This window comes from Oncorhynchus nerka, linkage group LG7 (genome assembly GCF_034236695.1).
Source record: "Oncorhynchus nerka isolate Pitt River linkage group LG7, Oner_Uvic_2.0, whole genome shotgun sequence".
In the NCBI taxonomy this organism is placed as follows: domain Eukaryota; kingdom Metazoa; phylum Chordata; class Actinopteri; order Salmoniformes; family Salmonidae; genus Oncorhynchus; species Oncorhynchus nerka.
Genome location: NC_088402.1, coordinates 90465828 through 90490713, shown reverse-complemented (window position 1 = coordinate 90490713; position 24886 = coordinate 90465828). Strand labels below are relative to the sequence as shown.

Below are 24886 nucleotides of genomic sequence, written 5' to 3'. Positions count from 1 at the left end.
AGCCGAACCAACGTATCGGAGGGAAACGCGTTCCTACTGACGACAGAGTCAGGCAAACCAACGTATCGGAGGGAAACGCGTTCCGACTGACGACAGAGTCAGCCGAACCAACGTATCGCCGAACCAACGTATCGGAGGGAAACGCGTTCCGACTGACGACAGAGTCAGCCGAACCAACGTATCGGAGGGAAACGCGTTCCGACTGACGACAGAGTCAGACGAACCAACGTATCGCCGAACCAACGTATCGGAGGGAAACGCGTTCCTACTGACGACAGAGTCAGCCTAACCAACGTATCGCCGAACCAACGTATCGGAGGGAAACGCGTTCCGACTGACGACAGAGTCAGCCGAACCAACGTATCGGAGGGAAACGCGTTCCGACTGACGACAGAGTCAGCCGAACCAACGTATCGGAGGGAAACGCGTTCCTACTGACGACAGAGTCAGCCGAACCAACGTATCGGAGGGAAACGCGTTCTACTGACGACAGAGTCAGGCGAACCAACGTCGGGAGGGAAACGCGTTCGACTGACGACAGAGTCAGCCGAACCAACGTATCGCCGAACCAACGTATCGGAGGGAAACGCGTTCCGACTGACGACAGAGTCAGCCGAACCAACGTATCGGAGGGAAACGCGTTCCTACTGACGACAGAGTCAGCCCAACCAACGTATCGGAGGGAAACGCGTTCCTACTGACGACAGAGTCAGCCGAACCAACGTATCGGAGGGAAACGCGTTCCTACTGACGACAGAGTCAGCCGAACCAACGTATCGCCGAACCAACGTATCGGAGGGAAAACGCGTTCCTACTGACGACAGAGTCAGCCGAACCAACGTGATCGGAGGGAAACGCGTTCCTACTGACGACAGAGTCAGACGAACCAACGTATCGGAGGGAAACGCGTTCCGACTGACGACAGAGTCAGCCGAACCAACGTATCGGAGGGAAACGCGTTCCGACTGACGACAGAGTCAGCCGAACCAACGTATCGGAGGGAAACGCGTTCCTACTGACGACAGAGTCAGCCGAACCAACGTATCGCCGAACCAACGTATCGGAGGGAAAACGCGTTCCTACTGACGACAGAGTCAGCCGAACCAACGTATCGGAGGGAAACGCGTTCCGACTGACGACAGAGTCAGCCGAACCATCGTATCGGAGGGAAACGCGTTCCGACTGACGACAGAGTCAGCCGAACCAACGTATCGGAGGGAAACGCGTTCCTACTGACGACAGAGTCAGCCGAACCAACGTATCGGAGGGAAACGCGTTCCGACTGACGACAGAGTCAGCCGAACCAACGTATCGGAGGGAAACGCGTTCCTACTGACGACAGAGTCAGCCGAACCAACGTATCGGAGGGAAACGCGTTCCTACTGACGACAGAGTCAGCCGAACCAACGTATCGGAGGGAAACGCGTTCCGACTGACGACAGAAGTCAGCTTGCAGGCGCCCGGGTCCGCCACTAGGCGTTTCTCGTTTCATACGTTCATATGTGTGGTTTCAAACTCTCTGATAAACGAAATGTCTTTGTGTGATATGGTTGAGTGATTCCTTATTTTCTGTTCATATTTCTTTCAGCGTGTAACTGTAACCAACACTCTTTTGGCTGTTACTACGACCCCGAGGTTGACCAGAGGAGAGCTAGCATCAACGTCCAGGGACAGTACAGGGGGGGCGGAGTCTGCATGGAGTGTCAGGTATTACTACTGCCCTTTTATCAACACCTACTCCTTACAGTAGGAGATGATTACAGAAGATAAAAGACATGGCCTAGACAAGTGAAATTACATTTGTTCAACCAATAAATATAATCTATCAATTTAGCAAAATACATTACATTTCTTTGTGTAGCCTCCCTATTCCATTGCACCAGCACCATGTAATCTACATTGTGTCCTTATCTACATTGCTGAGTGTAATCCTGTGTTGTATGTCATTGACTCATTGTAATCCTGTGTTGTATGTCATCGACTCATTGTAATCCTGTGTTGTATGTCATTGACTCATTGTAATCCTGTGTTGTGTGTCATTGACTCATTGTAATCCTGTGTTGTGTGTCATTGACTCATTGTAATCCTGTGTTGTATGTCATTGACTCATTGTAATCCTGTGTTGTATGTCATTGACTCATTGTAATCCTGTGTTGTATGTCATTGACTCATTGTAATCCTGTGTTGTGTGTCATTGACTCATTGTATCTTGTGTTGTATGTCATTAACTCATTGTAATCCTGAAGATAAATCTCAGTAACCCTCCCCTAAAATAAATCTGTGTTGTATGTCATTGACTCATTGTAATCCTGAAGATAAATCTCAGTAACTATCCCCTAAAATAAATCTGTGTTGTATGTCATTAACTCATTGTAATCCTGAAGATAAATCTCAGTAACTATCCCCTAAAATAAATCTGTGTTGTATGTCATTGACTCATTGTAATCCTGTGTTGTATGTCATTGACTCATTGTAATCCTGAAGATAAATCTCAGTAACCCTCCCCTAAAATAAATCTGTGTTGTATGTCATTCACTCATTGTAATCCTGTGTTGTGTGTCATTGACTCATTGTAATCCTGTGTTGTATGTCATTGACTCATTGTAATCCTGAAGATAAATCTCAGTAACCCTCCCCTAAAATAAATATGTGTTGTATGTCATTGACTCATTGTAATCCTGTGTTGTGTGTCATTGACTCATTGTAATCCTGTGTTGTATGTCATTGACTCATTGTAATCCTGAAGATAAATCTCAGTAACCCTCCCTAAAATAAATCTGTGTTGTATGTCATTGACTCATTGTAATCCTGTGTTGTATGTCATTGACTCATTGTAATCCTGTGTTGTATGTCATTGACTCATTGTAATCCTGTGTTGTATGTCATTGACTCATTGTAATCCTGTGTTGTATGTCATTGACTCATTGTAATCCTGTGTTGTATGTCATTGACTCATTGTAATCCTGTGTTGTATGTCATTGACTCATTGTAATCCTGTGTTGTGTGTCATTGACTCATTGTAATCCTGTGTTGTGTGTCATTGACTCATTGTAATCCTGTGTTTTATGTCATTGACTCATTGTAATCCTGTGTTGTGTGTCATTGACTCATTGTAATCCTGTGTTGTATGTCATTGACTCATTGTAATCCTGTGTTGTATGTCATTGACTCATTGTATCTTGCTTTCCACTGCCAGCATCACACCGCTGGTGTCAACTGTGAGCGCTGTATCCTCACCTACTACAGATCACCTGACCATCCCCTGGACTCCCCATTGGCCTGCTCCCGTGAGTGACAGTTTATATTCAAACTAAAATACATGTTGATTGGTGTGTTTGAAAGATAATATTTAATTAGTCACTTATGTGGAAAGAAAATGGTGATGTTTGACACTTGACAGCAGATTAATAGAGTTGATTGTCTTCGTTCACCTCCTCCTCCTTCTCCTCCTCCTCCTCCTCTTCCTCATCTTCCCCCTCCTCCTCCTCTTCCTCCTCCTCCTCCTCCGCCACCTCCTCTTCCCCCTCCTCCTCCTTCTCCTCCTCCTCCTCTTCCTTCTTCTTCTCCTCCTCCTCATCTTCCCCCTTCTCCTCCTCCTCTTCCTTCTTCTTCTCCTCCTCCTCATCTTCCCCCTTCTCCTCCTCCTCCTCCTTCGCATCCTCCTCCTCCTTCTCCTCCTCCTCCTCCTTCTCCTCTTCCTCCTCCTCCTTCTCCTCCTCCTCATCTTCCCCCTTCTCCTCCTCCTCCTCCTTCTCCTCCTCCTCCTCCTTCTCCTCTTCCTCCTCCTCCTTCTCCTCCTCTTCCTCCTCCTCCTCCACTCTGCAGCCTGTGTGTGCCGGTCAGAGTTCACAGATGGTACCTGTGAGGATCTGACGGGTCGTTGTTACTGTAAACCCAGCTACACCGGAGCGAACTGTGACTCCTGTGCTGAGGGATACATTAACTTCCCAGACTGCTACTGTAAGTATCCAGAATAAAAAAAATCATTGTTATGGTTCTCATAAAATAGGTCTTTGGGTACAAAGTTGTAGGGCATAAACAGGAAGTAGTCTTTTTATTTGATTTCTCCTTTATTTAACCAGGTAGGCCAGTTGAGAACAAGTTCTCATTTGCAACTGCGACCTGGCCAAGATAAAGCGTAGCAATTCGACACATGCAACAACACAGAGTTACACATGGAGTAAACAAAACATAGTCAATAATACAGTAGAACAAAAGAAAACAAAAAGTCTATATACAGTGAGTGCAAATGAGGTAAGATAAGGGAGTTAAGGCAATAAATAGGCAAAGTAATTATAATATAGCAATTAAACACTGGAATGGTAGATCGGCAGAAGATGAATGTTGAAGTAGAGATACTGGGGTGCAAAGGAGCAAGATAAATAAATAAATACAGTATGGGGATGAGGTAGATTGGATGGGCTATTTACAGATGGGCTATGTACAGGTGCAGTGATCTGTGAGCTGCTCTGACAGCTTGCGCTTAAAGCTAGTGAGGGAGATATGAGTCTCCAGCTTCAGAGATTTTTTCAGTTTGTTCCAGTCATGGGCAGCAGAGAACTGGAAGGAAAGACGACCAAAGGAGGAATTGGCTTTGGGGATGACCAGTGAGGGACAGTTTCCCTGGACACAGATTTAACCTAGTCCTGGACAACAACAAAAACCATTCTCAGTGGAGAATGTCTATTGAAATAGACAGCAGCCCAGGATCGATAAGAACTCTCTCTCAAGGGGACTACTGCTATAACTTGTCTAATGCGTGTTTCTGTCAGCCATAGCAACCTACATCAACAACAACAATAGCAACAGAGAAGCTAAACCTGCCGGAGAAATCATCAGTAAGTCTTTTAAATACATTTTATTTCTTCAATTTATTCAAAACGTATAGTACAAATCATACCGACGGAGTCAGACAAGACAAAATGTTTCTCCATCTGTGGTATCATGTGTTATTATAACCAATCATTTTCTCTGCGTTGTACACGTCTCTACTTGTGTTGGACCGTCAAACCCTATTGGATTGATGAGATAGCCAATGGGGGGACGGGATTAGCAGAAGCAAACAATGTCAAGTCTAACCTTGGCTACAGTAACAGTACGTGTCTCTGTCTCTGTCTCTCTCTCTGTCTCTCTGTCTCTGTCTCTCTGTCTCTCTGTCTCTGTCTCTCTGTCTCTGTCTCTCTGTCTCTGTCTCTGTCTCTGTCTCTCTCTCTCTCTGTCTCGCTGTCTCTGTCTCTCTGTCTCTCTGTCTCTCTCTCTGTCTCTGTCTCTGTCTCTCTCTCTGTCTCTCTGTCTCTGTCTCTCTGTCTCTGTCTCTCTGTCTCTGTCTCTCTCTCTGTCTCTCTGTCTGTCTCTGTCTGTCTCTGTCTCTCTGTCTCTGTCTCTCTGTCTCTCTGTCTCTGTCTCTGTGTAGACTGTGAGTGCAGTGCTGCTGGGACGGAGGGAAACTCCTGCCGTCCTGATCCGCGTACCCGTACCTGTATCTGCAAACCTGGCTTCACTGGGGAACACTGTGACAGCTGTGTCCCAGGGTACTACGGACTCAACTGCCAGAGTAAGATACCACCCAGAGAGACTCTACACTAGATACCACCCGGAGAGACTATACACTAGATACCACCCAGAGAGACTATACACTAGATGCCAACCAGAGAGACTATACACTAGATACCACCCAGAGAGACTATACACTAGATACCACCCAGAGAGAATATACACTAGATACCACCCAGAGGGACTATACACTAGATACCACCCAGAGAGACTATACACTAGATACCACCCAGAGAGACTATACACTAGATACCACCCATAGAGACTATACACTAGATAACTACACACAGAGATATACACTAGATACCACCCAGAGACTATACACTAGAGACCACCCAGATAGACTATACACTAGATACCACCCAGAGAGACTATACACTAGACACCACCCAGAGAGACTATACACTAGATACCACCCAGAGAGACTATACACTAGATACCAACCAGAGATATACACTAGATACCACCCAGAGAGACAATACACTAGATACCACTCAGAGATATACACTAGATACCACCCAGAGAGACTATACACTAGATACCACCCAGAGAAACAATACACTAGATACCACCCAGAGAGACTATACACTAGATACCACCCATATAGACTATACACTAGATACCACCCAGAGAGACTATACACTAGACACCACCCAGAGAGACTATACACTAGATACCACCCAGAGAGACTATACACTAGATACCACCCAGAGATATACACTAGATACCACCCAGAGAGACTATACACTAGATACCACCCAGAGAAACAATACACTAGATACCACCCAGAGAGACTATACACTAGATACCACCCAGAGATATACACTAGATACCACCCAGAGAGACTATACACTAGATACCACCCAGAGAAACAATACACTAGATACCACCCAGAGAGACTATACACTAGATACCACCCATATAGACTATACACTAGATACCACCCAGAGAGACTATACACTACATACCACCCAGAGAGACTATACACTAGATACCACTCAGAGAGACTATACACTAGATACCACCCAGAGAGACTAAACACTAGATACCACCCAGAGAGACTATACACTAGATACCACCCAGAGATATACACTAGATACCACCCAGAGAGACTATACACTAGATACCACCCAGAGAAACAATACACTAGATACCACCCAGAGATATACACTAGATACCACCCAGAGAGACTATACACTAGATACCACCCAGAGAAACAATACACTAGATACCACCCATATAGACTATACACTAGATACCACCCAGAGAGACTATACACTACATACCACCCAGAGAGACTATACACTACATACCACCCAGAGACTATACACTAGATACCACCCAGAGAGACTATACACTAGATACCACCCAGAGAGACTATAACTAGATACCACCCAGAGAGATATACACTAGATACCACCCAGAGAGACTATACACTAGATACCACCCAGAGATATACACTATATACCACCCAGAGAGACTATACACTAGATACCACCCAGAGAGACTACACTAGATACCACCCAGAGATATACACTAGATACCGCCCAGAGAGACTATACACTAGATACCAACCAGAGATATACACTAGATACCACCCAAAGAGACTATACACTAGATACCAACCAGAGATATACACTAGATACCACCCAGAGAGACTATACATTAGATACCACCCAGAGAGACTATACACTAGATACCACCCAGAGAGACTATACACTAGACACCACCCAGAGACTATACACTAGACACCACCCAGAGACTATGCACTAGATACCACCCAGAGATATACACTATATACCACCCAGAGAGACTATACACTAGATACCAACCAGAGATATACACTAGATACCACCCAGAGAGACTATACACTAGATACCACTCAGAGAGACTATACACTAGATACCACCCGGAGAGACTATACACTAGATACCACCCATAGAGACTATACACTAGATACCACCCAGAGAGACTATACACTAGATACCACCCGGAGAGACTATACACTACATACCACCCAGAGAGACTATACACTAGATACCACCCAGAGAGACTATACACTAGATACCAGCCAGACAGACTATACACTAGATACCACCCAGAGACTATACACTAGATACCACCCAGAGAGACTATACACTAGATACCACCCAGAGAGACTATACACTAGATACCACCCAGAGATACTATACACTAGATACCACCCAGAGAGACTATACACTAGATACCAACCAGAGATACACACTAGATACCACCCAGAGAGACTATACACTAGATACCACCCAGAGAGACTATACACTAGATACCACCCAGAGAGACTATACACTAGATACCATCCAGAGAGACTATACACTAGATACCACCCAGAGAGACTATACACTAGATACCACCCAGTGAGACTATAACTAGATACCACCAGAGAGACTATAACTAGATACCACCCAGAGAGACTATACACTAGATACCACCCAGAGAGACTATACACTAGATACCACCCAGAGAGACTATACACTAGATACCACCCAGAGAGACTATACACTAGGTACCACCCAGAGAGACTATACACTAGGTACCACCCAGAGAGACTATACACAATATATATTACCCAGAGAGACTATACACTAGATACCACCCAGAAAGACTATACACTAGATACCATCCAAAGAGACTATACACTAGATACCACCCATAGAGACTATACACTAGATACCACCCAGAGAGACTATACACTAGATACCACCCAGAGAGACTATACACTAGATACCACCCAGAGAGACTATACACTAGATACCACCCAGAGAGACTATACACTAGATACCACCCGGAGAGACTATACACTAGATACCACCCAGAGAGACTATACACTAGATACCACCCAGAGAGACTATACACTAGATACCAACCAGAGATATACACTAGATACCACCCAGAGAGACAATACACTAGATACCACCCAGAGATATACACTAGATACCACCCAGAGAGACTATACACTAGATACCACCCAGAGAAACAATACACTAGATACCACCCAGAGAGACTATACACTAGACACCACCCAGAGAGACTATACACTAGGTACCACCCAGAGAGACTATACACTAGATACCACCCAGAGATATACACTAGATACCACCCAGAGAGACTATACACTAGATACCACCCAGAGAAACAATACACTAGATACCACCCAGAGATATACACTAGATACCACCCAGAGAAACAATACACTAGATACCACCCAGAGAGACTATACACTAGATACCACCCATATAGACTATACACTAGATACCACCCAGAGAGACTATACACTACATACCACCCAGAGAGACTATACACTAGATACCACCCAGAGAGACTATACACTAGATACCACCCAGAGAGACTAAACACTAGATACCACCCAGAGAGACTATACACTAGATACCACCCAGAGATATACACTAGATACCACCCAGAGAGACTATACACTAGATACCACCCAGAGAAACAATACACTAGATACCACCCAGAGATATACACTAGATACCACCCAGAGAGACTATACACTAGATACCACCCAGAGATACTATACACTAGATACCACCCAGAGAGACTATACACTAGATACCAACCAGAGATACACACTAGATACCACCCAGAGAGACTATACACTAGATACCACCCAGAGAGACTATACACTAGATACCACCCAGAGAGACTATACACTAGATACCATCCAGAGAGACTATACACTAGATACCACCCAGAGAGACTATACACTAGATACCACCCAGTGAGACTATAACTAGATACCACCAGAGAGACTATAACTAGATACCACCCAGAGAGACTATACACTAGATACCACCCAGAGAGACTATACACTAGATACCACCCAGAGAGACTATACACTAGGTACCACCCAGAGAGACTATACACAATATATATTACCCAGAGAGACTATACACTAGATACCACCCAGAAAGACTATACACTAGATACCACCCAAAGAGACTATACACTAGATACCACCCAGAGAGACTATACACTAGATACCACCCAGAGAGACTATACACTAGATACCACCCAGAGAGACTATACACTAGGTACCACCCAGAGAGACTATACACTAGGTACCACCCAGAGAGACTATACACAATATATTACCCAGAGAGACTATACACTAGATACCACCCAGAAAGACTATACACTAGATACCATCCAAAGAGACTATACACTAGATACCACCCATAGAGACTATACACTAGATACCACCCAGAGAGACTATACACTAGATACCACCCAGAGAGACTATACACTAGATACCACCCAGAGAGACTATACACTAGATACCACCCAGAGAGACTATACACTAGATACCACCCATATAGACTATACACTAGATACCACCCAGAGAGACTATACACTAGATACCACCCATATAGACTATACACTAGATACCACCCAGAGAGACTATACACTACATACCACCCAGAGACTATACACTAGATACCACTCAGAGAGACTATACACTAGATACCACCCAGAGACTAAACACTAGATACCACCCAGAGAGACTATACACTAGATACCACCCAGAGATATACACTAGATACCACCCAGAGAGACTATACACTAGATACCACCCAGAGAAACAATACACTAGATACCACCCAGAGATATACACTAGATACCACCCAGAGAGACTATACACTAGATACCACCCAGAGAAACAATACACTAGATACCACCCATATAGACTATACACTAGATACCACCCAGAGACTATACACTACATACCACCCAGAGAGACTATACACTAGATACCACCCAGAGAGACTATACACTAGATACCACCCAGAGAGACTATAACTAGATACCACCCAGAGAGATATACACTAGATACCACCCAGAGAGACTATACACTAGATACCACCCAGAGATATACACTATATACCACCCAGAGAGACTATACACTAGATACCACCCAGAGAGACTACACTAGATACCACCCAGAGATATACACTAGATACCGCCCAGAGAGACTATACACTAGATACCAACCAGAGATATACACTAGATACCACCCAAAGAGACTATACACTAGATACCAACCAGAGATATACACTAGATACCACCCAGAGAGACTATACATTAGATACCACCCAGAGAGACTATACACTAGATACCACCCAGAGAGACTATACACTAGACACCACCCAGAGAGACTATACACTAGACACCACCCAGAGAGACTATGCACTAGATACCACCCAGAGATATACACTATATACCACCCAGAGAGACTATACACTAGATACCAACCAGAGATATACACTAGATACCACCCAGAGAGACTATACACTAGATACCACTCAGAGAGACTATACACTAGATACCACCGGAGAGACTATACACTAGATACCACCCATAGAGACTATACACTAGATACCACCCAGAGAGACTATACACTAGATACCACCCGGAGAGACTATACACTAGATACCACCCAGAGAGACTATACACTAGATACCACCCAGAGAGACTATACACTAGATACCAGCCAGACAGACTATACACTAGATACCACCCAGAGACTATACACTAGATACCACCCAGAGAGACTATACACTAGATACCACCCAGAGAGACTATACACTAGATACCACCCAGAGATACTATACACTAGATACCACCCAGAGAGACTATACACTAGATACCAACCAGAGATACACACTAGATACCACCCAGAGACTATACACTAGATACCACCCAGAGAGACTATACACTAGATACCACCCAGAGAGACTATACACTAGATACCATCCAGAGAGACTATACACTAGATACCACCCAGAGAGACTATACACTAGATACCACCCAGTGAGACTATAACTAGATACCACCAGAGAGACTATAACTAGATACCACCCAGAGAGACTATACACTAGATACCACCCAGAGAGACTATACACTAGATACCACCCAGAGAGACTATACACTAGATACCACCCAGAGAGACTATACACTAGGTACCACCCAGAGAGACTATACACTAGGTACCACCCAGAGAGACTATACACAATATATATTACCCAGAGAGACTATACACTAGATACCACCCAGAAAGACTATACACTAGATACCATCCAAAGAGACTATACACTAGATACCACCCATAGAGACTATACACTAGATACCACCCAGAGAGACTATACACTAGATACCACCCAGAGAGACTATACACTAGATACCACCCAGAGAGACTATACACTAGATACCACCCAGAGAGACTATACACTAGATACCATCCAGAGAGACTATACACTAGATACCACCCAGAGAGACTATACACTAGATACCACCCAGAGAGACTATACACTAGATACCACCCAGAGAGACTATACACTAGGTACCACCCAGAGAGACTATACACTAGGTACCACCCAGAGAGACTATACACAATATATATTACCCAGAGAGACTATACACTAGATACCACCCAGAAAGACTATACACTAGATACCACCCAAAGAGACTATACACTAGATACCACCCAAAGAGACTATACACTAGATACCACCCAGAGAGACTATACACTAGATACCACCCAGAGAGACTATACACTAGATACCACCCAGAGAGACTATACACTAGGTACCACCCAGAGAGACTATACACTAGGTACCACCCAGAGAGACTATACACAATATATATTACCCAGAGAGACTATACACTAGATACCACCCAGAAAGACTATACACTAGATACCATCCAAAGAGACTATACACTAGATACCACCCATAGAGACTATACACTAGATACCACCCAGAGAGACTATACACTAGATACCACCCAGAGAGACTATACACTAGATACCACCCAGAGAGACTATACACTAGATACCACCCAGAGAGACTATACACTAGATACCACCCATATAGACTATACACTAGATACCACCCAGAGAGACTATACACTAGATACCACCCATATAGACTATACACTAGATACCACCCAGAGAGACTATACACTACATACCACCCAGAGAGACTATACACTAGATACCACTCAGAGAGACTATACACTAGATACCTCCCAGAGAGACTAAACACTAGATACCACCCAGAGAGACTATACACTAGATACCACCCAGAGATATACACTAGATACCACCCAGAGAGACTATACACTAGATACCACCCAGAGAAACAATACACTAGATACCACCCAGAGATATACACTAGATACCACCCAGAGAGACTATACACTAGATACCACCCAGAGAAACAATACACTAGATACCACCCATATAGACTATACACTAGATACCACCCAGAGAGACTATACACTACATACCACCCAGAGAGACTATACACTAGATACCACCCAGAGAGACTATACACTAGATACCACCCAGAGAGACTATAACTAGATACCACCCAGAGAGATATACACTAGATACCACCCAGAGAGACTATACACTAGATACCACCCAGAGATATACACTATATACCACCCAGAGAGACTATACACTAGATACCACCCAGAGAGACTACACTAGATACCACCCAGAGATATACACTAGATACCGCCCAGAGAGACTATACACTAGATACCAACCAGAGATATACACTAGATACCACCCAAAGAGACTATACACTAGATACCAACCAGAGATATACACTAGATACCACCCAGAGAGACTATACATTAGATACCACCCAGAGAGACTATACACTAGATACCACCCAGAGAGACTATACACTAGACACCACCCAGAGAGACTATACACTAGACACCACCCAGAGAGACTATGCACTAGATACCACCCAGAGATATACACTATATACCACCCAGAGAGACTATACACTAGATACCAACCAGAGATATACACTAGATACCACCCAGAGAGACTATACACTAGATACCACTCAGAGAGACTATACACTAGATACCACCCGGAGAGACTATACACTAGATACCACCCATAGAGACTATACACTAGATACCACCCAGAGAGACTATACACTAGATACCACCCGGAGAGACTATACACTAGATACCACCCAGAGAGACTATACACTAGATACCACCCAGAGAGACTATACACTAGATACCAGCCAGACAGACTATACACTAGATACCACCCAGAGACTATACACTAGATACCACCCAGAGAGACTATACACTAGATACCACCCAGAGAGACTATACACTAGATACCACCCAGAGAGACTATACACTAGATACCAACCAGAGATACACACTAGATACCACCCAGAGAGACTATACACTAGATACCACCCAGAGAGACTATACACTAGATACCACCCAGAGAGACTATACACTAGATACCATCCAGAGAGACTATACACTAGATACCACCCAGAGAGACTATACACTAGATACCACCCAGTGAGACTATAACTAGATACCACCAGAGAGACTATAACTAGATACCACCCAGAGAGACTATACACTAGATACCACCCAGAGAGACTATACACTAGATACCACCCAGAGAGACTATACACTAGATACCACCCAGAGAGACTATACACTAGGTACCACCCAGAGAGACTATACACTAGGTACCACCCAGAGAGACTATACACAATATATATTACCCAGAGAGACTATACACTAGATACCACCCAGAAAGACTATACACTAGATACCATCCAAAGAGACTATACACTAGATACCACCCATAGAGACTATACACTAGATACCACCCAGAGAGACTATACACTAGATACCACCCAGAGAGACTATACACTAGATACCACCCAGAGAGACTATACACTAGATACCACCCAGAGAGACTATACACTAGATACCACCCGGAGAGACTATACACTAGATACCAACCAGAGAGACTATACACTAGATACCACCCAGAGAGACTATACACTAGATACCACCCAGAGAGACTATACACTAGATACCACCCAGAGAGACTAAACACTAGATACCACCCAGAGAGACTATACACTAGATACCACCCAGAGATATACACTAGATACCACCCAGAGAGACTATACACTAGATACCACCCAGAGAAACAATACACTAGATACCACCCAGAGATATACACTAGATACCACCCAGAGAGACTATACACTAGATACCACCCAGAGATACTATACACTAGATACCACCCAGAGAGACTATACACTAGATACCAACCAGAGATACACACTAGATACCACCCAGAGAGACTATACACTAGATACCACCCAGAGAGACTATACACTAGATACCACCCAGAGAGACTATACACTAGATACCATCCAGAGAGACTATACACTAGATACCACCCAGAGAGACTATACACTAGATACCACCCAGTGAGACTATAACTAGATACAACCAGAGAGACTATAACTAGATACCACCCAGAGAGACTATACACTAGATACCACCCAGAGAGACTATACACTAGATACCACCCAGAGAGACTATACACTAGATACCACCCAGAGAGACTATACACTAGGTACCACCCAGAGAGACTATACACTAGGTACCACCCAGAGAGACTATACACAATATATATTACCCAGAGAGACTATACACTAGATACCACCCAGAAAGACTATACACTAGATACCACCCAAAGAGACTATACACTAGATACCACCCAGAGAGACTATACACTAGATACCACCCAGAGAGACTATACACTAGATACCACCCAGAGAGACTATACACTAGATACCACCCAGAGAGACTATACACTAGGTACCACCCAGAGAGACTATACACTAGGTACCACCCAGAGAGACTATACACAATATATATTACCCAGAGAGACTATACACTAGATACCACCCAGAAAGACTATACACTAGATACCATCCAAAGAGACTATACACTAGATACCACCCATAGAGACTATACACTAGATACCACCCAGAGAGACTATACACTAGATACCACCCAGAGAGACTATACACTAGATACCACCCAGAGAGACTATACACTAGATACCACCCAGAGAGACTATACACTAGATACCACCCGGAGAGACTATACACTAGATACCAACCAGAGAGACTATACACTAGATACCACCCAGAGAGACTATACACTAGATACCACCCAGAGAGACTATAACTAGATACCACCCAGAGAGACTATAACTAGATACCACCCAGAGAGACTATACACTAGATACCACCCAGAGATACTATACACTAGATACCACCCAGAGAGACTATACACTAGATACCACCCAGAGATATACACTAGATACCACCCAGAGAGACTATACACTAGATACCACCCAGAGATATACACTAGATACCACCCAGAGAGACTATACACTAGATACCACCCAGAGAGACTATACACTAGATAACTACACACAGATATTTACACTGGATAACTACACACAGATATATACACTAGATAACTACACACTGAGATATACACTAGATACCAGCCAGATATATACACTAGATAACTACACACAGAGATATACACTAGATAACTACACACTGAGATATACACTAGATACCAGCCAGATATATACACTAGATAACTACACACATATATATATACACTAGATAACTACACACAGATATATACACTAGATACCACCCAGAGAGACTATACACTAGATACCACCCAGAAAGACTATACACTAGATACCACCCAAAGAGACTATACACTAGATACCACCCATAGAGACTATACACTAGATACCACCCAGAGAGACTATACACTAGATACCATCCAGAGAGACTATACACTAGATACCACCCAAAGAGACTATACACTAGATACCACCCATAGAGACTATACACTAGACACCACCCAGAGAGACTATACACTAGATACCACCCAGAGAGACTATACACTAGATACCACCCAGAGAGACTATACACTAGATACCACCCAGAGAGACTATACACTAGATACCACCCAGAGAGACTATACACTAGATACCAACCAGAGAGACTATACACTAGATACCACCCAGAGAGACTATACACTAGATACCACCCAGAGAGACTATACACTAGATACCATCCAGAGAGACTATACACTATATACCACCCAGAGAGACTATACACTAGATACCACCCAGAGAGACTATACACTAGATACCACCCAGAGATATACACTAGATACCACCCAGAGATATACACTAGATACCACCCAGAGATATACACTAGATACCACCCAGAGAGACTATACACTAGATACCACCCAGAGATATACACTAGATACCACCCAGAGAGACTATACACTAGATACCACCCAGAGATATACACTAGATACCACCCAGAGAGACTATACACTAGATACCACCCAGAGAGACTATACACTAGATAACTACACACAGATATTTACACTGGATAACTACACACAGATATATACACTAGATAACTACACACTGAGATATACACTAGATACCAGCCAGATATATACACTAGATAACTACACACAGAGATATACACTAGATAACTACACACAGATATATACACTAGATACCACCCAGAGAGACTATACACTAGATAACTACACACAGATATATACACTAGATAACTACACACAGAGATATAACTAACTACACACAGATATATACACTAGATAACTACACACAGATATATACACTAGATAACTACACACAGATATATACACTAACTACACACAGAGATATACACTAGATAACTACACACAGATATATACACTAGATAACTACACACAGAGATATAACTAACTACACACAGATATATACACTAGATAACTACACACAGATATATACACTAGATAACTACACACATATATATACACTAGATAACTACACACAGATATATACACTAACTACACACAGAGATATACACTAGATATATACACTAGATAACTACACACTGAGATATACACTAGATAACTACACACTGAGATATACACTAGATATATACACTAGATAACTACACACAGATATATACACTAGATAACTACACACAGAGATATACACTAGATAACTACACACAGATATATACACTAGATACCACCCAGAGAGACTATACACTAGATAACTACACACAGATATATACACTAGATAACTACACACAGAGATATAACTAACTACACACAGATATATACACTAGATAACTACACACAGATATATACACTAGATAACTACACACAGATATATACACTAACTACACACAGAGATATACACTAGATAACTACACACAGATATATACACTAGATAACTACACACAGAGATATAACTAACTACACACAGATATATACACTAGATAACTACACACTGAGATATACACTAGATATACACACTGAGATATACACTAGATAACTACACACTGAGATATACACTAGGTAACTACACACTGAGATATACACTAGATATATACACTAGATAACTACACACTGAGATATACACTAGATATATACACTAGATAACTACACACTGAGATATACACTAGATAACTACACACAGATATATACACTAGATAACTACACACAGAGATATACACTAACTACACACAGAGATATACACTAGATAACTACACACAGATATATACACTAGATAACTACACACTGAGATATACACTAGATAACTACACACAGATATATACACTAGATATATACACTAGATAACTACACACTGAGATATACACTAGATATATACACTAGATAACTACACACTGAGATATACACTAGATATATACACTAGATAACTACACACTGAGATATACACTAGATATATACACTAGATAACTACACACTGAGATATACACTAGATATATACACTAGATAACTACACACTGAGATATACACTAGATATATACACTAGATAACTACACACTGAGATATACACTAGATAACTACACACAGATATATACACTAGATAACTACACACAGATATATACACTAGATAACTACACACTGAGATATACACTAGGTAACTACACACTGAGATATACACTAGATATATACACTAGATAACTACACACTGAGATATACACTAGATATATACACTAGATAACTACACACTGAGATATACACTAGATAACTACACACTGAGATATACACTAGATATATACACTAGATAACTACACACAGAGTTAAACACTAGATAACTACACACTGTCAGGCATGCTCATACTCCCCAGCCCCACAAACAAACACAAACACACTTGTTCGTTGTGTAATGACCCCAGTGTGCCCTCTCCTCCGCCCCAGCATGTCGGTGCTCAGGCGCTGGGTGCCAAGGTGGTAGGTGTGATACGCTGACGGGGCAGTACCAGTGTCACCAAGGCTTCCAGGGCTACTCATGTGACCAGTGTGCTCCAGGCTACTTCAACTACCCCCTCTGCCGACGTGAGTATCTGCCAACACATTGTTACCCCCTCTGCCGACGTGACTGTCTGTCTGCCAACACATTGTTACCCCCTCTGCCGACGTGACTGTCTGTCTGCCAACACATTGTTACCCCCTCTGCCGACGTGACTGTCTGTCTGCCAACACATTGTTACCCCCTCTGCCGACGTGACTGTCTGTCTGCCAACACATTGGCTCCAAAAAACATTGTCTGCTAAATGTCTGTCTCTTCAGAAAGCTGACACAACAGACAGGACCATGGATATACAGCTCAATACTGATATACAGCTCAGTACTGATATACAGCTCACTACCGATATACAGCTCACTACCGATATACAGCTCACTACTGATATACAGCTCACTACTGATATACAGCTCACTACTGATATACAGCTCACTACCGATATACAGCTCACTACCGATATACAGCTCACTACCGATATACAGCTCACTACCGATATACAGCTCAATACTGATATACAGCTCAATACTGATATACAGCTCACTACTGATATACAGCTCACTACTGATATACAGCTCAATACTGATATACAGCTCACTACTGATATACAGCTCACTACTGATATACAGCTCACTACTGATATACAGCTCACTACTGATATACAGCTCAGTACTGATATACAGCTCACTACTGATATACAGCTCAGTACTGATATACAGCTCACTACTGATATACAGCTCACTACCGATATACAGCTCACTACCGATATACAGACAGGACCATGGATATACAGCTCAATACTGATATACAGCTCACTACCGATATACAGACAGGACCACGGATATACAGCTCAATACTGATATACAGCTCAATACTGATATACAGACAGGACCATGGATATACAGCTCAATAATGATATACAGCTCAATACTGACACAACAGACAGGACCATGGATATACAGCTCAATACTGATATAGAGCTCAATACTGATATACAGCTCAATACTGACACAACAGACAGGACCATGGATATACAGCTCAATACTGATATAGAGCTCAATACTGATATACAGCTCAATACTGACACAACAGACAGGACCATGGATATACAGCTCAATACTGATATGCAGCTCAATACTGACACAACACACAGGACCATGGATATACAGCTCAATACTGATATAGAGCTCAATACTGATATAGAGCTCAATACTGATATACAGCTCAATACTGATATAGAGCTCAATACTGATATGCAGCTCAATACTGATATACAGCTCAATACTGACACAACACACAGGACCATGGATATACAGCTCAATACTCATACTGATATACTGTTCAATACTGATATACAGCTCAATACTGATATACAGCTCAATACTGATATACAGCTCAATACTGACACAGCACACAGGACCATGGATATACAGCTCAATACTGATATACAGCTCAATACCGATATACAGACAGGACCATGGATATACAGCTCAATACTGATATACAGCTCAATACTGATATACAGCTCAATACTGACACAGCACACAGGACCATGGATATACAGCTCAATACTGATATACAGCTCAATACCGATATACAGACAGGACCACGGATATACAGCTCAATACTGATATACAGACAGGACCATGGATATACAGCTCAATACTGATATACAGCTCACTACCGATATACAGCTCACTACCGATATACAGACAGGACCATGGATATACAGCTCAATACTGATATACAGCTCACTACCGATATACAGACAGGACCACGGATATACAGCTCAATACTGATATACAGCTCAATACTGATATACAGACAGGACCATGGATATACAGCTCAATAATGATATACAGCTCAATACTGACACAACAGACAGGACCATGGATATACAGCTCAATACTGATATAGAGCTCAATACTGATATACAGCTCAATACTGACACAACAGACAGGACCATGGATATACAGCTCAATACTGATATAGAGCTCAATACTGATATACAGCTCAATACTGACACAACAGACAGGACCATGGATATACAGCTCAATACTGATATGCAGCTCAATACTGACACAACACACAGGACCATGGATATACAGCTCAATACTGATATAGAGCTCAATACTGATATAGAGCTCAATACTGATATACAGCTCAATACTGATATAGAGCTCAATACTGATATGCAGCTCAATACTGATATACAGCTCAATACTGACACAACACACAGGACCATGGATATACAGCTCAATACTCATACTGATATACTGTTCAATACTGATATACAGCTCAATACTGATATACAGCTCAATACTGATATACAGCTCAATACTGACACAGCACACAGGACCATGGATATACAGCTCAATACTGATATACAGCTCAATACCGATATACAGACAGGACCATGGATATACAGCTCAATACTGATATACAGCTCAATACTGATATACAGCTCAATACTGACACAGCACACAGGACCATGGATATACAGCTCAATACTGATATACAGCTCAATACCGATATACAGACAGGACCACGGATATACAGCTCAATACTGATATACAGACAGGACCATGGATATACAGCTCAATACTGATATACAGCTCAATACTGATATACAGCTCAATACTGATATACAGACAGGACCATGGATATACAGCTCAATACTGATATACAGCTCAATACTGATATACAGACAGGACCATGGATTTGTCGACAGGTCAGTCTGCTCAGTTGGTGAACACGGCCATTATCTAATGTTGTCACTTCCTGTTTACCCAGTGTGCACCTGTGATCCTCACACCTCCCTGGGCTCCAGCTGCAGTGTGTCGGGCCACTGCCACTGCAGACCCAACTACAGCGGCGCCGCCTGTGTCCAGTGTGCTCCTGGTTTCTACGGCTTCCCCGCCTGTGACCAGTGTGCTCCTGGTTTCTACGGCTTCCCCGCCTGTGACCAGTGTGCTCCTGGTTTCTACGGCTTCCCCGCCTGTGACCAGTGTGCTCCTGGTTTCTACGGCTTCCCCGCCTGTGACCAGTGTGCTCCTGGTTTCTACGGCTTCCCCGCCTGTGACCAGTGTGCTCCTGGTTTCTACGGCTTCCCCGCCTGTGACCAGTGTGCTCCTGGTTTCTATGGCTTCCCCGCCTGTGACCAGTGTGCTCCTGGTTTCTATGGCTTCCCCGCCTGTGACCAGTGTGCTCCTGGTTTCTATGGCTTCCCCGCCTGTGACCAGTGTGCTCCTGGTTTCTACGGCTTCCCCGCCTGTGACCAGTGTGCTCCTGGTTTCTAAGGCTTCCCCGCCTGTGACCAGTGTGCTCCTGGTTTCTATGGCTTCCCCGCCTGTGACCAGTGTGCTCCTGGTTTCTATGGCTTCCCCGCCTGTGACCAGTGTGCTCCTGGTTTCTAAGGCTTCCCCGCCTGTGACCAGTGTGCTCCTGGTTTCTATGGCTTCCCCGCCTGTGACCAGTGTGCTCCTGGTTTCTACGGCTTCCCCGCCTGTGACCAGTGTGCTCCTGGTTTCTACGGCTTCCCCGGCTGCACGTGTAAGTTGTCCGAGTTCAGACGACATCTCAAAGCCTGATTGGTTGTTAAAATCAGATTGCTTCAATATCTAAAACTAAGTTCTAAATATGTCCAAGGCACTTTGTTAAAAGATGGGCGGCCGTCTGCGTTGTATGTGTTTATTACCCTGTCTAATCTGTCATGTTGTTATTACCCTGTCTAATCTGTTATGTGTTTATTACCCTGTCTAATCTGTTATGTGTTTATTACCCTGTCTAATCTGTTATGTGTTTATTACCCTGTCTAATCTGTTATGTGTTTATTACCCTGTCTAATCTGTTATGTTGTTATGTGTTTATTACCCTGTCTAATCTGTTATGTGTTTATTACCCTGTCTAATCTGTCATGTTGTTATGTGTTTATTACCCTGTCTAATCTGTTATGTGTTTATTACCCTGTCTAATCTGTCATGTTGTTATGTGTTTATTACCCTGTCTAATCTGTTATGTGTTTATTACCCTGTCTGATCTGTCATGTGTTTATTACCCTGTCTAATCTGTTATGTTGTTATGTGTTTATTACCCTGTCTGATCTGTCATGTGTTTATTACCCTGTCTAATCTGTTATGTTGTTATGTGTTTATTACCCTGTCTAATCTGTCATGTTGTTATGTGTTTATTACCCTGTCTAATCTGTTATGTGTTTATTACCCTGTCTAATCTGTCATGTTGTTATGTGTTTATTACCCTGTCTAATATGTCATGTTGTTATGTGTTTATTACCCTGTCTAATCTGTTATGTTGTTATGTGTTTATTACCCTGTCTAATCTGTTATGTGTTTATTACCCTGTCTAATCTGTCATGTTGTTATGTGTTTATTACCCTGTCTAATCTGTCATGTTGTTATGTGTTTATTACCCTGTCTAATCTGTTATGTGTTTATTACCCTGTCTAATCTGTCATGTTGTTATGTGTTTATTACCCTGTCTAATCTGTCATGTTGTTATGTGTTTATTACCCTGTCTAATCTGTCATGTTGTTATGTATTTATTACCCTGTCTAATCTGTTATGTTGTTATGTGTTTATTACCCTGTCTAATCTGTTATGTTGTTATGTGTTTATTACCCTGTCTAATCTATTATGTTGTTATGTGTTTATTACCCTGTCTAATCTGTTATGTGTTTATTACCCTGTCTAATCTGTCATGTTGTTATGTGTTTATTACCCTGTCTAATCTGTTATGTGTTTATTACCCTGTCTAATCTGTTATGTTGTTATGTGTTTATTACCCTGTCTAATCTGTTATGTGTTTATTACCCTGTCTAATCTGTTATGTTGTTATGTGTTTATTACCCTGTCTAATCTGTCATGTGTTTATTACCCTGTCTAATCTGTCATGTTGTTATGTGTTTATTACCCTGTCTAATCTGTTATGTTGTTGTGTGTTTATTACCCTGTCTAATCTGTCATGTGTTTATTACCCTGTCTAATCTGTTATGTTGTTATGTGTTTATTACCCTGTCTAATCTGTTATGTGTTTATTACCCTGTCTAATCTGTTATGTTGTTATGTGTTTATTACCCTGTCTAATCTGTCATGTGTTTATTACCCTGTCTAATCTGTCATGTTGTTATGTGTTTATTACCCTGTCTAATCTGTTATGTTGTTATGTGTTTATTACCCTGTCTAATCTGTCATGTTGTTATGTGTTTATTACCCTGTCTAATCTGTTATGTGTTTATTACCCTGTCTAATCTGTCATGTTGTTATGTGTTTATTACCCTGTCTAATCTGTTATGTTGTTATGTGTTTATTACCCTGTCTAATCTGTCATGTTGTTATGTGTTTATTACCCTGTCTAATCTGTTATGTGTTTATTACCCTGTCTGATCTGTCATGTGTTTATTACCCTGTCTAATCTGTTATGTTGTTATGTGTTTATTACCCTGTCTAATCTGTCATGTTGTTATGTGTTTATTACCCTGTCTAATCTGTTATGTGTTTATTACCCTGTCTGATCTGTCATGTGTTTATTACCCTGTCTAATCTGTTATGTTGTTATGTGTTTATTACCCTGTCTGATCTGTCATGTGTTTATTACCCTGTCTAATCTGTTATGTTGTTATGTGTTTATTACCCTGTCTAATCTGTCATGTGTTTATTACCCTGTCTAATCTGTCATGTTGTTATGTGTTTATTACCCTGTCTAATCTGTCATGTTGTTATGTGTTTATTACCCTGTCTAATCTGTCATGTTGTTATGTGTTTATTACCCTGTCTAATCTGTCATGTTGTTATGTGTTTATTACCCTGTCTAATCCGTCATGTGTTTATTACCCTGTCTAATCTGTTATGTGTTTATTACCCTGTCTAATCTGTCATGTTGTTATGTATTTATTACCCTGTCTAATCTGTCATGTTGTTATGTGTTTATTACCCTGTCTAATCTGCCACTAAATTCAAGTCTGAATCTAGCTAAATGCTAGCTGGCTAACTCCCTCCTCTCTCTCCT

General features: G+C 42.3%; 1 protein-coding gene across 1 annotated transcript in view; it reads left to right on the top strand.

Annotated features, from left to right (window-relative positions):
- The window catches only part of LOC115126216 (laminin subunit alpha-5-like), a 323432-nt gene that overhangs the window by 100437 nt on the left and 198109 nt on the right, over positions 1 to 24886 (top strand). The window contains exons 8-13 of the mRNA XM_065021107.1: positions 1589 to 1707; positions 3197 to 3287; positions 3826 to 3960; positions 4773 to 4838; positions 5414 to 5554; positions 18760 to 18897. Coding sequence (XP_064877179.1) covers positions 1589 to 1707; positions 3197 to 3287; positions 3826 to 3960; positions 4773 to 4838; positions 5414 to 5554; positions 18760 to 18897 — 690 coding nt within the window. The remainder of the gene's footprint in view (positions 1 to 1588; positions 1708 to 3196; positions 3288 to 3825; positions 3961 to 4772; positions 4839 to 5413; positions 5555 to 18759; positions 18898 to 24886) is intronic.